At 33.5% G+C, this 17,202-nt stretch overlaps 2 protein-coding genes across 2 annotated transcripts; one reads left to right on the top strand and one right to left on the bottom strand.

The window, feature by feature from the left end:
• Window positions 1-1,097: 1,097 nt before the first annotated feature.
• Window positions 1,098-5,966, bottom strand: KCTD18 (potassium channel tetramerization domain containing 18; the record flags this gene model as incomplete). Its single annotated transcript, XM_082763207.1, is given in 4 exon segments — window positions 1,098-1,457; window positions 1,461-1,626; window positions 4,614-4,867; window positions 5,913-5,966. Coding segments are annotated over 4 exon segments (834 nt in total).
• On the top strand, window positions 4,759-14,472 carry SGO2 (shugoshin 2; the record flags this gene model as incomplete). Its single annotated transcript, XM_082763206.1, has 7 exons — window positions 4,759-4,882; window positions 6,894-6,971; window positions 7,928-7,982; window positions 8,395-8,630; window positions 9,176-10,363; window positions 10,988-11,197; window positions 14,306-14,472. The coding sequence occupies exons 3-7, from the start codon at window positions 7,966-7,968 to the stop codon at window positions 14,470-14,472; spliced, it is 1,818 nt and encodes a 605-aa protein (XP_082619332.1). The 5' UTR covers window positions 4,759-4,882; window positions 6,894-6,971; window positions 7,928-7,965.
• Window positions 14,473-17,202: the final 2,730 nt, after the last annotated feature.

The raw sequence follows: 17,202 nt of genomic DNA, 5'->3' as shown, positions 1-17,202 counted from the left end.
AGTGTTGGTTTAAACAACCAGAAGGACTTTTTAAAAAGAAGTGAGATAAATTCAGCTTTCCTTTGCTGAGTGAAACATACAGCAGCTCTTCACTTCAGTATCATTGGTCAAAATTGACCCTAGTACCAGTGAGGACAAGAAACCAGCATCTTCTTCATCCTGCTCGGGAGGAAGGAAGGATTCTTCTATCTTTCTTCAAACCAGAGCACATCTGTTAATACCGCTTTGCTGCACAGAAATTGAGATTGTCCCCTGCTCATTTAAAAGAACAAAGGAACACAAGCTGCAACTCAGCCCTGTAAGTTTCCCTGCAATTGTCGAAAATATATCCAACAGCAGTGTAATATAGAACACAATGGCTGCACCACTGCCTGCAGCAGCCTTGAACCAGTAGCAGATGACATCCCTGTAGGAAAGTAGTATGTGTAGTTTTCAGGTCTATGGAAAAACTGCCTTATTGCTCCCTAGCCATGCTCTTCCTTCACTGTATTTATGAATTTTCTCACTGGGTATAAGCAAAGAGGGTCCCTCTAATTGCTCTTAATAATAAAATGGTGACTTACCCTCACAAAAAGTACCAGTAATTGTGCATTCAACTTAAAAAATAAATCTTCGCAGTACTCAGTATCTTGCATACTAGTGACAAAATTGTATCTAGTAACTGGTACTCATGGTTATCTACTTTTCACCCAAGTCAAATATATGGATTAAGGAAATTATCTCTAGTTAATGTTACCTGTAGTTAAAGTTAATAAAGAGGTCATCTTTTATGCCTTGCACATACTCCCTTTTAAAAAAAAGTCAGTTGTACTAGTACAACCTGACAGAAATACAAATGTGAGATACCGTAATATTAAACATCACATGCTGTGTGTTTCTTAGCCTATGTTTCTTCCTCCCAACTTCTAAAAAATAATTTGACATAAAGCAGAAAATACAATTCTCTGCTCATGTAAAGCCATTTCTCTCTATGCCCTTGATTAACTTTTTCACCGTGATTTTCTACCAAATCTTTGAATACATGACAACATGAGATGATGAGCTCTTCTTTGACTAGATGATGCCAAGCTGTCCAGCCTATTGGGCTGAGTCAAACATTATCCATCCATTTTATCACTCTTAATATTCTCTGCTAATACAGCTGGTTCTTTCTTGTTTAGTACCATAGAAGTAGTAGGAATTCCAATAGCAGCATTGTCCTGTTCACTTGTTTTACTGGACACAGAAGACAATGACTGAGATGGTGTTGCAAGAAAAAGTGGAGTGCACTTCAGCTTTACTACACGGCTGCTTACAGGCTTTCTAGGCACTGTGATCTTCAAAGTCATTTGACATGGTGTTCCATAATCAGCACTCTGCCTTTCACAGGGCAACTGGGAATTGCTGGGCTCTGATGTGCATGTTGTAGATTCAGTTTCAGAAGCTACTTTGTGCAGCATCAAACTTTCACTATTGGGTCATTTAAGAGTTACTGCAGAATGTGAAGCATTGCAAGCAGCTACCTTTAATGAAGCTGAATTCTTAACTTTGATGTGTGTACTTGTTGAAGGACCTGAGAATCTAATTGGCTTGGGACCCACTTTACATGGTAAATAGTTTTCCTCTTTAGTGAAGTCAATTAGCCATCTGTAAAACAAAGGACTTAAATTGAAGAAACAAACTATATATTTTAGTTGTTATTCTTGTAACATCATTACAAAATAGACAATGTTCAAATCTGAAGTTCTATTCATTTTTGCTTGTTACAGTATCATTTATGGTTCTCAGCTGTTCATCGCTGTAGTCAAGCTTGCCTTTGTGTCACTAGTACCAGCACTAATTTCTACCTGTGTAATACGACACATTAAAAATGGTAAAAGATACGGTACACAAACTGCTAAGTGAAAATAAATGAGAAAGAAAGCAGTAGTTACTGAAGGAAAATATTACAATAAAGTACAGTTTCTATCTGATAGGAAATTCACTAGACATTAATCTGATAAGTTTTAAAATATCTACAAAAAAAATCAGAGCCAACTGCACAAGAACTGTAGATTTAGAGTTCTATGCTATGTAATTTGAGAAAAGAAGAAAGATACCCCTTCTTTCTTCCTCCTCCCTCTCTTTCCAATGTAAATTATGAATAATCAATCTTTCAAGAGAAAATGATAAGAAAAGCTACATAAGAAAACCTATGGAGTCTCACGACAACTCTAACTGGCATAAGTAGAAAGCAATTGTTAAGAAACTGTGAAGGCCATTAAAGAACAGAGTAAGGTATATTACAATAGCACTGATATTCTTTGGGGTACTTGTATTTTGGATTTTAAAAGATCTCTGAAATACTACAGGAATTCATACCCAAAAAGTAAACAGTATGAAAGAGTAATATTTCTTATAAAAGTGGTATATGGTGACCTTGTTCAAACAGAAAGCCTGCAAATAACTTAGTGCTTATAATGAGACTAAGGAGGTTTTCTTCAGAGCTCTAAGGTAAGAACTATACACATTAACCACTCTGTTTTTCTTAGACTTGTGGTTATACGAGGGTATGTAAGACAGAAGGTCACATTTCATCATGTGGCCATAGCGTTGCTTCATATCAATACGAATCAGATGAACACATTTCACAATTATGGATACAAATGCTAAATAACTAGTAACTGTACAAAATTTAACAGTGACAAACTCAGAGGTTCCACAAACTTTCTGGAAAGTATGACCTGACTGTGTAGAAAATACAATTAGAGGTAACAAAACCTAGAAAGTTAATAATATATTCTAATTGGTACCTGGAGCTTAGCAAGAATGCAGTTAACTTTACACTCCATAAGAAATGTGCCCATATTGTATTTAAATAGTTTATCTGTTTACCTAGCAAATATACTCAGTTATATATCAGCAATTCATACTGATATTTATCCTAGTCCATTTTTAAATTATTATTCAATATTTTATTTTAGAAGTGTTTCACCACCATATTTAAAGCATTTAAAATTTCAACCACAAGTTTATTTACCAAAGGATCAAATTAAAGAATGCATAACAAATAATTGCAGAACAACTACATTTCCCACTGTGCAGTTAGCTATGTTAAAATAGTCTGGTCTATTACTACTGTTTGATTTTAAGAATACCAAAATATGTATATGTTACTGCAGTTTAAGTTATTTAGGGCCATGGTCTCGTAATTCAGACTTTCCTCTAGCCACAAGTGAATGGCTTTAAAGCAAAGAAGCGTCTAAGTCATGTTGCATCTAGTTGTAGTAGGAATATAATAAATTTTGTTTGAAATTGTGTTACTCAGATTTCCTTCTACTTAGAATTTGATTCTTTTTGTTTAATTCTGATTTTATTTGAATGTCAGTTAAAGCTACAGTAAATATTTCACATTTCCTTTTTCTTAGCAACTCAGCATGTAACAGGTGCAGCAAAGGAAGAAAATACTATGCTGGGGCCAAGGATCCTATGTGCTCTTTGAACATGACTTTGCTACAGAAGTACCCAGAAGCCAGGTCAGAACAGGTGCTTGAATTTCTGGCCTGTAGGTCCTTACCAGAAAGATGAAGGAAATTATGTTCTTTAATATTTGGTGCCTAATTAATTAGTAAGCACACAAGTTACATCTTGACACTGAATTGTGATACAGACTGATAATTGCTGGATGTTAGACTTCCTCTAAAATAAGTGGAAATATATGTAATAGATTATTTCTGTGGAATAATGGTGTCTGTTTGAACTGTATCTTTAGAAAGGACATAATGTGTGTTGTCCCATACTCACTGGGAATGGTTCATACATAGCAACTGCAGCTTAAATGTATCCATCATTATCAAGTTGCAAAGTAATTTAAGTTACTAGACTCAACTCTACTAAGATCTTTCTCAGAGGTGGATGCGTAGATACTTCTGCTCTTAATATTTATTTAAGGTATTTAGGCTGTGAAACGTGGCAGTTTCAGGCTCTTCCCCATTTTGAGCAGCTGGCAATAAACTGGAGATTTTTAAATGTGACATGTTACAGTGTGGGAGTTCTTCAGCAAAGTTCAAAGGAAAGTATGACCACAGGTGGAATCACAACTTTTGATGTTTTAATTTAAGTTTATTGTCAGCAATTCTGACATAAATATCAACTGCAATCACATTAGTGATTGCTTCTTTAGGAGTTGGGACTATGGTGCAACTGAAGGAATGAAATGTCATGACTGGATCCACAGGAAAACAATACCTTCTGGAAAGCAAAAGGAAGTAAATTATATTAATGTAATTGTCTTTCTGTTCTTAAAGTTATATAAGTGTTTTGTTTTGTTTTGTTTTTCTATAATGCTACTGATACTTATTGTTTGATTGATTTGATTTACTTCATAGCACATGGTAATGTTAGCACATGATAATCTTTTTCGTAATAATTACTGGATCACAGAACCTTAATTATTCTCAATGTTACAATGTATATACGACAACTTTTTGGTCGGTAAGTTTGCCACCTGCTCTTACTTCCGTGTATAGTTTTATTCGGCTGTCATTCAATGATTCCATTCTAAATAACTATAGCATTCAGGGGATAGGGGGTAAGACTGAGCACGGGTCAGCCTGCAGGCCGCCGTCCCGCTGCTTCCAGATGGGGCCGTTTACACTCCGTGGCGGTTGGGGGGCGCGAGCGGCTCGGCCAAACGGCTGTCCGCCAACGGGGGCTCGCGCAGCCGTTGGCGACCCCTGAGGCGAGGCGAGGCGGGAGCGGGCGCGCAGCCCCTCAGCGGCGAGGACGAGGGAGCCCCGAGAGGCGGCTGGCGGCGGGACCTGCCTCCTGTTGGAAGCGGTTTGCGGGGTCTTCTGGCCCGCGGATCTGTCTCTCTTGCTGTGTACTTATATGTGTAGTTTTTCTGATGCTGTTTGTTTAAAAGGTTGTGCTTAAAATTTTTCCTGGCAGTGGTGATTGTCAAGTGGTGGAACGTTTTTTTTGTTTTTTTTTTTAACTTGAGGGAATGGACAAAAGCAAAAATCTGTCATCCTTTTAAGTTGTCGTATTTGTTAGTTCGATTTTTTGCCACTGTGATAATGTGACTTAGATCTTGTGGAACGAATCATTAACTTGTTTGAATAAGTGAAGACTGAGGTGATTTTTCCTCAACTTTATAGATAATAAATCCTGATAAGAGATAACGCAACTTACTATTTAAATAGTATCACGTATCATTTGGGGGTTCCTCTTGACAACTTGCAGGTTGATCTTTATGATGGATAAACAAGCAACTGCTAAGTTATCTACCACTTCAGATGCTGTTAAAGGGTGTATGAAGAGGGATAGAACATCACAAACTGCAAAACTGAATGCTTCTTTGGCATCTAAAATCAAAACTAAATTATTAAGTAAGTCTTGTTAAAATAAAACTGAAGCCATTTTACTATATTTAAAGTGTATGACTTCAAAAGTAATAGTAATTGTATTTAACATGATTTGCTGAATCACTGCTGCTAAAAATGTATGTTGAGGATTTAAGGAGAGTCTGAAGGTTAAAACACGTGATTGTATGTTGATTATTTATCTAATTCTCTGAATATTTTCAGTGTTTGCTCTTTGGTGTGCTAGCATTTTGTAAAGAACACACTCAAGTGCATTTCTAACATCCATGTCCTATTTATCTCGGACATCTAAAAACTGTGGTGCCAAAAAGAGTAAGATCAATGACCTTGCATAGTTGAAATAGTATAGTACATAAAATTCCCATTTGCAAAATAGGATTTATATAAAATTCTTCATTGAGGCACTTATAGAATCAAGGAATACTATAAATACTAATTGTGATTGTTGGGTTACAGGTCACAGAAGTAATAGCATAAGACAGTGAATAAAAGTAGCTGTAGCAGACTTCAAGCTAACCTTTCTCCTTTTGGTACTGTAAAACAGTATGGCCAGGCTTATCTCTGTCTTACTTCAGAGTTAAAGCTAACTCTGTGTATACTATGAACATGAGACAAAATGTTCATCTTGGTAATACGCTGCATCACTGGAAAAAAAGTTCTTAAAAGGTTCAGTAACAGACATGAGTAAGCAGGTTTTCATTAGGACAGCAGGTGGTGTATTTTTAACTTAAAGCTTTTTTTCTTGCTGAAACAAGTTTTTGCTCAAAATGTTTGAACTTTTTAATTGTAAAATTTTATATATATTTTTTAGAAAGCTGGAAATGTTGTCATGCCGGAAAAACTATCCATTTTAAAATCCTTTCTTTTTTTTTACTGTTGTGTCAAAATATATAGATAAAAATATTATTCTATAGTAATTATTCTAAGTATTATTCTATAGTACATAAAAAGAGGGTCTGGAACTGAAGCTGTTGAAAATGAAATTACCTGATTTTTTTTTCTAATATAGATAACTCATCAATGTTTAAAGTATCTTTAAAACAAAATAATAAAGCATTAGCTCTGGCTTTGAGTGTGGAGAGAGAAAGTTCTCGGAAACTGAAGAAGGAGAAGCTTTTTCTTCAGAAGGAAGTAGAAAAGCTGCAGCTTTATAATACCTTGCTTCATCGGAAACTAAGCTGTTTGGTAAACTACAAATAATATTTAATGATAGATCAGCTAAACCAAGCTTTCATCCTTTTTGGAAACATATTGCTCCTTAAAATGGTGATTTGAAACATTTACATTTATGAAGTTGTGTCATCTCATAGCAATTCATTGTTTGTGTTTGATTTTTCTCTAATTTTTGTACTATTTTGTCAGTCGGTATATCTTTGTCCTTAGCTATTATAGTGTCAGCTTCACTTTTGTATTTAAAGCTATTGAAAATTAGTTTTAGCCCTTAAATGAGCTTGAAAATTACGGCATATGTATTTACCCTTATATCTTTTCTCTAAGAAAGGAATATGTTTAAAATGCTTTCTTTAAATTACTATTTCTTTTTGTATGCAGAATAAAACTCTTGTAGAAATAGAAGCATTTTTGAATGATAACCTTTTAGCTGCAATAGAAATAAGCAGTCTTCCTGAGGTAAGGTATTTTTTAAACAATTTTTCCAGGATAATATTTTCGAAGTGTCTAAATGTCTGCAATGTTGGAATTAGATGCATTTTAAAACATCTACCCCTGTTGTTTGGTTTGGGGTGCAGCAATGTTCCAGTTAAATCAATGGTGTTTTACTGTTGCAGGCACTAAAAATTTAGGATTTAATCTTGTTTACAAAGAATCTAAAAGCTATGTATCAGACCTGATGCAGTCACGTAACTTAAAAAAACAAAAAACAAAAAAACAAACAAACAAAAAAACAAACAAACAAAAAAAAACAAAACAAAACAAACAAACAAAAAAAAAACCACCATGTTGCATAGTATTTCAGTAGGTGGCATTCTTCAAGGAGCTACTTGTCTTCCTTGCTGAATGTTGGAATGAACTATGCTAGTGTAATAAAAACCTTCAAAGTGGAAACCTTACCAGAAAACAGACTGTGTCGGTCCTTGTGTCATGGCAAAATTACAGTTAAGTGATTATCTTCTGTTTTAGTATGGCTGTCTGGTATTAACAAACTATGTTTTTTATGATTTGTTCTAAAAAGTTGCATAGTATTAGCATTGCTGGGTGCATCTATATACCTAATGCACTTTGTTGCATTAATTGTATCTGTATGAACAAAATCTATACATTGTTTCGGGGTGTGAGTAGGATGAAGATTTTGACAAGTTTTACTGCATTTTTTTTTCTTTAGAGCTGTTGTGTGTGCTTGAAGAAATATGTTATGCATACTTTTATACAAATGTCTTATCTGCAAAAGTTATAATCAGGGAAGCAGTGAATATCATGCACCTTTCAGCAGTACTTCTGTTTTTTGCCTATTAATTTATATTTTTCCCGTGGATATTTCTAATAATACATAAGAGAATATTTAGCTGTTTCTACATCCTCACTGCTTTTCTTTTGAAAGAATCTTCAGAGTTTTCTTGCTCTGACAGATGGTCCAAGTAACTGTACTGATGACCAGTTGAAGAGTATGTCTCAGTCAGCTAGGTAAGTTGTATTCAATATGGCAGCTGTGAGGTGTCTGTAGGTTTTTATTTTTACGTTTTTACAATTAATCTTTGTATGTATTATATATGTATCTTTCTAGATATTTTTGAGGTAGTGAGAAATAATTTTGTCTAATTCAGAAATTACTATTTGCAACATAGAATGTTTAGGGAAGATAGTGGTATGCAAACCTGTGTTTGAATAATTTGCTTCTTCATGGGATCTCACCAGCACAAAATGGATTCTGTATCATAAAAAATACATTTGCCCCTTGGATAGTACCAGAAGTAAAGTGCATTTCATGCTTGAGTTCTTGTTTTCTGCTTCTATACATAACTAAAGGACTGCTTTAAACAATTAAATGTTATAGCATACAACATGAAATCTTCACAGTAAAATTCCCTCTTTTCAGATCTGTAGAATTGCCTGTGAAGCTTCCTTTACTCACAGCATCTACTGGAAAACAGCAGGGTAGCCCTTCTGTGTATGCAATAACAAAATCTTCTAAAAGTACCACTACTTTGTCAAAGGACATGCATTCAGATCAAGTCAAGTTTGCATTATCATTGCCTTCTGGTAAAAATAATCAAAAGATAAATGAAGTAGACAAGGTGGAAACAAACAATGACAAAAATATAGTTTTAGAAGGTAAGATATATTTTCTTTACAGATAATTTAATATTATTATTTTTAGACCTAGCTGAGAATTAGTATTTAATAGTTCATAACTTGATGTATGATACAGAAGATAGAGTAAGATTCCTGAACTATCAAAAATTAATCAAAATAGAATGCTCATCCATAAATAGAGGTGTCCTGACAATCTCTTGTAGAATAACACAGATTAAATTCATAGAATCATAGAATCATTTAGGATGGAGTAGACCTCTAAGATTGTCTAGTCCAAGCTATAACAAAATTAATGTGAACAGGATAAAGTTTTGATAAGATAATGAAATAATAACTGCAGCACTCATAGAAAACAAGTACATCTTTATTTATACCTAACTTCAAAATTCCAAGTCTGGTAAAATGGGAACCTAGCTGTAATTAACTGAATTTTTAAGGACCAACCACAGAATGTGTGTATTCAGTAGAAAAATGCAGTTTGTCATTTTCCATGCTTTTATCTTATTCTGACAAATATATTCCTTTTTTCCCCAAGCTGCTGAAATTTCTGTTCTTCTTTGCAGAAAATCATTTACATGGAGAACTATACTGCAATAGTGCATTCCTGACTCATATCAATAATACTCAATCTCTGAGACAGTCTGAGGAGCTTATAAAACAAAAAAATATTTCATTGCCATTCTGTGGAAATGTGCCTGAAAGAAGGAACTGTGAAGCACTTTATAGGTCAAAACCTCAACCTAATATAAATGAGTTTGATAAAAAATGTATCTCAGATATGCATCATCACGGTAGCAGCAGCAAAACCAATTACATGAATTTGCAGGGAAGTTCAAGTGGCTTGTCTCACATTATTCCTTCACCTCTTGAATTTAACAGTGAAGGTAAAATAGAGTTTAAGTCAATGTTGCTTATTGACAAGACTAAACCTGAAGAAACCATATATGATGCTGATATGGAGTTGACTGCCAGTGATGCAGGTGAGCTGCTCACAGTTACATCAAAAGACAAAGATAAGCTACATCAAAATAAAAACAATAATGCCAATTCTGATAAAATATTGGGAAATTTCAGAAGAGTAAAATATTCTAAAAATGATAAAGAGAAAATGAAAAGCAAGACTGAAGTCAGTTCAGATTTGTATGCAGAAGAAAGGCACACCAGGGCTGACAAGAGCAAAGTTTCAAAAACTACTGAGTCACAAACGCAGCTATTCCAAAGTCAGACAGAACAGCAACCTACGAAGAAATCTTTACAGAAGCAGAATTTGCCGAATACTAATGACTATTATGAAGCACAAAATTGTCCATGTAAAACTAGAGATACTAGAAGGACATGCCTAATTAAACTATCACATCCAAGAAAACAAGAACAAGAGAAAAATAAAGAAACTTTCTCAGAAACATATGAAGAATTGGAAACCAAAATAAAAGCAGACTCAGATTCATCTAATAGCAAGATCTCTTCTCAAGTTTATTGTGCTGAAAGTTTACTGTTTCAGGATAACACCTCTAATGTACTACCTTTACAGCAGGAATTTCCAAGTGAAAATGCAAAGCATATCAGACCACAAATAAACAGGAAACCCCTTCAAAACCCTTCTAAAATAATCACAGCAAAATGCTGTGGAGTGGAAAATGGGCAGTATGGAGAATATGGTTCAAAAATGTCTCAAACAGAGAGGTGCCAAGATGACAGAAAGAAAAAACAAGACAAGAAGAATACTATAAAGAGTAAATGCAATAAAAAAGGTAGTAACAGACAAAGAGAAAATAATAGTGTTCATAAAATTACTGAGAAAGCACACAGTAACAGTAGTAATTTTTCACCAGGCAGATTAAAACGTACATTGGCAAAGGCTGGCCGTAAAGCATATGTAATGCCAACAAAAGACCTTACACAGTTCTCACTTTGCAAAAGTGAAGAATTAAAAAACAAGGATACATTGTGCACACAGGCTGCTCATGGAAATCAAATAACTGAAACTCACCAATCTCAGGTAGCTTTAATTACTCAGAATGGTGTAGCTATGAATATACCACAGGCTAACGCCTCTACACAACAAGTTGATGGCAATGTTAATGCATTAAAGGGGGTAGATTCCTCATCAATGACATGCAAAACCCCTAACACTAGTAATTCTTCTGAAAATCAAGTAAAGAACAAAGGGAGCTTTACTTCTGGTGTTATGGAGACCAGACCAGAAAAAAATTATTTCAGGCGTACTGATCAGGGACAGCTGAACATTTTGGATGACCATGAAGTCCCGCATAAGATAGATTCCTTTATGAGCAAATTAAAGCCTACAGTTGAAAAATCAGAATATTTGAATTTCATACCTGTAGATTTTTCTAAGAATATGTCATTAAATACAGGTAGCCTTTTCCAGGAAGATCTTTCCAATTTGGAGCTCCAAGCTCTTGATAACCCTAAATTCCATTCTTCTGTCAACCTCTGCATGCTGAGAAACTCTGAAATCTGGGGGAAAAATAATCAAGATAAAGCACTGGATGTTGGAAAAGCAGAGCAAAAGTTGGATCATATTTCTACAGAGACTTTTGAAAAGACTCCTGCACGTGGTCATGGTAAGTACATGAAGGAGGGAAAAAAAGTGGCATTTTGAATTAGTTTCTGTCTGGAATTGTGGTAAGATACCTTCTCAATACTATCCTATTCTTATTTCTTGATTACAGTGGGTAAAACAGGAGTGAAAAAGGGAAAGCTGAAAATCACTAAAATGATTCATTTATCAATCAAAATAGGCTTTAAAATTGTGGTAACTAATATTCCTATAATATACTGTAATATGTTCCAAGATAGCATTTTGTCATACAGATAAGTTAGTCTGCATTCTTGAGGAGCAGTTATATTTGGAGCCTGTATTCATTTTGCAAGAGAATGTGGTAGGATTCAGAAACGTAGGGGTAAAAAGATAAAATAACTTGGTATTTTCATATAAGGGGAAGTAAGAGTGAACATTGTTACCGTCATAAATGGAGAACAGATGCAAGAGCTGTTTTCATTAACTGGACTTACAGGTTTCATATGTGTTTCTTTAAAAATATTGCAAATCTACACAAATTTTGAGATCTCTACAAAGAAAAAAAAAAAAGCTTGGAGCAGGTTTTCTCTAGAATCTACCTATGAGCAAACTTTTGTGTGACAGCCTACTTATTTATTTTGAATAAGATGTATTTAGTTGAAGGAAAAAAAAAAAAAAAGAAACACTTCAGTGTGGTCTGAAAGATAAGTTAGGTTCTCTTGTTGTACATGAAAGTACTGTAAAGGAGCTATAGGAATGTGTGACTATTCTGGAGTTTAAATATGCTTTAAAATGTAGCTTGGAAGTTTCCTAGTATGAAGGCTCTATTTTATAAACTATTTTTTCCTCTCAACAAGTTCCTGTTTATTTCACTGTCCCTAAGAATGTGCTACCACATAGCCAGTTTTCTAGCTCAAATAAATAAATGGAATCCCAAGCCATTAAGCAAATCTTGCTTTTGCTTCATTTGAACCCTAGAATACTGGCTGAAAAAAAACTCTTATTTTACATGACCGTAGAACAGGAGTACTGGCAGAATTAGAACACTGTGCAAGTTATTACTGCTGCTATTCTGCAGTTACAGTTTCTCATATTAAATTTATTTGGAACGTAGAAAAAGGATCACGTATTTTTATTAGCTTTAATATTGGATTAGTACATCCTTGTGATCAGTAGTATCAAAGACTACTGTCATAAAATGAAGCAAGCTAATCGTTTGATCTTTGTCCACTTAAGCAGAACTGAAAAACGTATTCATTCTTCATCCTACATACAAGACCACATCTCGAATTAAAAGAAAGCAAGGAAAAGCCATCAATTCTGATGCCAGCTCTTCTGCAGCACTACTGTGCTGTACTTAAAAAATATACCTTAAAAGTTTCCTGTAACAAAGGTCTTTGTACAGTTATGTATATGTCAACATGAATATTCACACTCAAAGCCATCCAGCTTACCTAAATAATTTATACTCATATATGTCTCAAAATTCTTCTGGTCATAAAGAAACTGAAATGATCTCTAACCTTTAGTTTTAGGAAAAGCTTGGAATAACATTTTACTTCCTATTTAAAACTAGTCCACATCAAGATTGATTTGAGGCAGCCAAACTCAAGATGTTTTTAATGGCTGGAGATCCCTCTCCTTTAAACTACATGAACTTCCTTAATCAACTTAATTCCTTCAAAGTACAATGTTTTTCTTTTTGCTTTCATAAAACAGGAGTAACTTCCTGCAAGCAGCCCAAGTAACTTTAATATGTCTCATATACTTAGGAGAAAAGTTAGCAGAAATCCAATTAAGAACCTTTGATTTTTGTGTCTCTAATTAGTATATTTCAAAAAAAAAAATTATAAAATAGTTGGTCTTATCCACTAATATATTTCACTTGATCTCAGCAAAGAATTCTTCTACAGGATAATGGTAATTCAGTGGTATTTGCGTGGCTATCAGTTCAGTTTGTGTGCTACAATGTACAAGATATTCAGTTGCTATTATACAAAATAAAATCTTCAATTTTTAGCAGGTATATATATATTCAGTGGTATAATTTACTAGTATAATTTACTAGTATAATTTACTAAGATAAGTACAACAGAAAAGTCATAACTACTGGTGTGTGTTTGAATTTCCTTTGTGTGATCAATAGCATGCGTTTTCTGCACCAGAATTTAAGGTGAGTAAAGACTTCAAACTCAAGAAGTAAAAATAAGAAAGCTTTCATTTCAGTCCCGTTGAAAACTGCATCCAATATGTCCTCATCTGGATGCTGTAAATTTAATATTTGATCTGTATTAGTGGAGAATGTATGCTCTTGGGAGAACTTTTAAGGCATACAGATTAAGGCTGTATTTATTTTATCTTGGATTGATGTATGCATTAAATCTTGGTGCTTCTCAGATTGTGAACTATGAATAGTTTAGAATTTTTTGATACATGGACTAATTTAATAACTTCAATATTTCTCCCAAGTTATCTAAATATTTGTCTCCAAATTGAGTATTGATGTTTAGTCTGGCATTCTGAGCTGATCTTAAAATATTACACAAAATTGACACAAATAGTGCTTCTTCCACCAAGGCTGGTTACTTCTTAATAGAGTATTCCTCTTTGACGTGTTGTGATTCAAAATACAAGGCATTGTAAATAATTCTGTAGTATATAGTTTTGACAATAAGGATCCTCACTTAATCACCTTGCTGTGCTCATTTTGCATACATGTTCATAGAGCAGGAACAAAATTGAAAAATTTAGTCACCCATAGATTACCCTTGTTCAGGTTGATCTTCAGGTTATACATAATACTCCCTCCACCTGCATTAAAGCCTTGAGATGTGTGCAATTTTACTTTAACAACTTTGTGGAGTCTTAAGCAGCCAGCTGCATATTACAGTGTTTCTGGGATTTGAGTCTGTCTCTTGATTCTGTCCCAAGAGCCATGGTAGACCTCAAACAGCTCCAAACTAGGATAAATTGAAAGCTATTGTAGTTCCCTTTCCTTCGGTCATGTACCATTCCTTGCAGAACATTTTCAGAGGAAGAACAGTGACCAAAATACCTGAATTAAGAAATAAAAACAAAAAATAATGAATTGAAAATTTACTTAATGATTCAGAAAATATTTGAAATGAAACATAAACTGCTATATTCACAGGGAGAACAGCTTTTCAAGATCTGACAAATACTAGTGTATGTTCTCATGCTTCTTTACCTACATGCCCTAAAGTTTTAGAAGAAAATTCAGCAGCACCAGCTAGAGGAGGAAGACCCAACATTTGCTACAAAGAGCCTGGTCTAAGATGGCAAGTATCTGTAAATTAGAGCAGAGGTTGTATTTACTTCTAGAACATAACTTAATAAACATTTACTATTAAAACACACAAAAAAATATTTTTTTAAAAATATAGTTTCCAAACTGGAGTGGACAGATACTACAGTGTCGATGTAAAATGTTTCCTGTTAGTGTGTCAGGGTTTTCAGGTGCTAGAGACAGCAATATATCTAGCTTACTATTTAACATTTTATTCTAGTAGTGAATGATGATGAATTCTTAATGTTTATCATGACATAAACCCATTTAAAGGTGAATAACTGTAAATCTTAAATATAAACTTCTGACATAATAACGTCCTTGTAGCATTGTTAAGTGGAAGATAATGTGTGTACTAATATTATGTTATTCATTTATTTTTCTTTAACTAAGTAAGAATATAGCTATATCTGATGATATGTATATAGTTATATCTAATGTAAGAAATCATTTGAGTTTAAAATATTATAATTTGATAGTTAGATACCTATATCAGTGTTCTTACTGAATTTAGTGGCACAATATTTCCAAGATTTTGAAAAGATATGCCATAGATTATATAATATTAATTGAAACTTACAAGAGGATTTCAGAGTCAAACTTCCATTAAGAAAATTCATATATTTGCGGTTATGTAAATAGACTTAAGTACTGATGGAACATTAAGTTGAAAATAAGTTCTGAAAATATTCAGAAAGCTTTTTGGCACCAGGTTTAAATATATATATATATAAATATTACTTTAAAGAATAATTATGCTATGTTGTATGTATTAGTAGATTGCATATTCACTAGCTAAAAAGAGTATCAAGATTTACCCATCATGGTCTTGAGAGTGAAAGGATTATAGTAATTTATTTTACCAGGGTGCAAAAGGAATATGCTGGTGAAACTGGGAGAAGAAAATAAACCCACCATCTGAAAAAAAAAATATCATTGTTTTCTTACACGCAAAAAATATTTTATTTATTTCCATAAGTAAGTAAACAATTGAAACAGTGAGATCGAGGACAAATAGTAACTAAAAGCAAAGAATTGAATTTTCTTTTTACCACTTTTTTTTTTTCAGAGATACTTTTTCCATAAAGTTAGCAAAACAAAGGCAAAGGGATAAGAGTTGGATTTTTCTTTTACTAATTTTAATTGGATGCTAAAAAGATGGTGTGATGTTATGCCATTGACACATTCACCTGTTAGATCTCACAATGATAAGGTTTTGTATTTCTGGAAAGAGGCAATGAAACAATAACAGGGAAAAAAACAACGGATTTCACTTGGGATTTTAGATTTGTCCCCTACGTATATTTTATTTTTAAGTGTTCTCTCCCATGTAGATACTACTATGTATTTGGTTTGTCTTCTAGGAGTTATGAGAATGCATGTTTATATGATACACATGACACATAACAAGACCAAGACTTTTAGCATTATTTTGAAAAATAGTATTTGTTTTCTAGATATTTAATTTCTTTAGTGTATTAATTTTTCCATGAGATTATTTACAATTTGGAATTGTTATTATAATTGCATATATTTTTTTGGTGATTTTTATATGGTGTTTTCTATTTCTTTTGTTTACAGCAAATTAAGGCGTGGGGATCCGTTTACAGATACGCAATTTCTGCATTTCCCAGTTTATAAAGTAAAAAATAGAAGAAGTTTTAAAAGTAAATCAAAAATCATTTGAAGAAGACAGGAGAATTGTCTTTATGAACAGTACTTCTAAAATGGGTACTTTTTTTCAGAAATTAAAAAAAAAAAAAAAAAAAAAGTAGTATAGAATGCTTACTTGGTTTTGATTGATGGAGGTAAAACAAAGCCTTCCAAAGTGAGATTTCTTGGAAAGGATTCCCTATATAAAGGACACAGAATTCTTCGCTAAGGAGAACAAATGCAGATTAGACTCCATTATTGTGTTTTACTTTTTTGGTCTGTAATTTATAAACTGTTCAAAGTGTTTGCAGCACTTACTAATTTGTAAGAAAAGTGTAAGTTTCTATGAGAATAAAAATAAATCACATTTGGAAATTTTACTGTGATTTTGTCATATTTACCATGAGCAGAATCATTTCTCAATGCTAGTTGGATCAGGCCAAGCATCGCAAGCTTTGATAAATCTGAAACTGATGGAAAGAGTAGTTTTGTGATAATTGTTTTGTTTTGTTTTGCTTTTTGGCAGAATCGTTAAAATCTGAATGAGTTCTTATTTTTAGGAACATTAGACAGAAACCCAGTGTCCTGCATATGTGTTAGAGGCAACTAGAAAGAATATAGCATTGCAGTAGAAATTCAGTAGTAAATAACATCCAAAGCAGTGCTGAGTATCCAGGTGAGAGTGTGATAATGAGACAAATACTACAAGCACATCATATAATTCAGCTATCAGGTTTTTATATTATTTCCCCTCTGGTTCGTCATCGATCACTTCTGCATTTGGTAACACATTGTCATCGGACAAACAATTTTATGGTATTATCTGAGTTGTAGATGCAGTCAGCCACATGTTATAGCCCACAGTTTACACAACTTTTATGGATTATGTTGGATAAAGGTTCAGGTTCACTTTGAAAAAAGTGGTTCCAAAGATCATTTTTAATGAGATGCAAATAAATTATCTTCTTTGATTACAGAAAGTGGTTTTTCACACAATGTACAGTTAAACTGAAGAATTCCTTACAATAGGAGTAGATGTTGTTAGTTTACATGGGTTTAAATATTGATCACTCTAATTAACAGAAGAA

This window comes from Aythya marila, assembly GCF_965140915.1.
Source record: "Aythya marila genome assembly, chromosome: 6".
Lineage (NCBI taxonomy): Eukaryota > Metazoa > Chordata > Aves > Anseriformes > Anatidae > Aythya > Aythya marila.
Note: the sequence above shows the minus strand (reverse complement) of the source record. Positions and strands in the feature narration are given on the sequence as shown.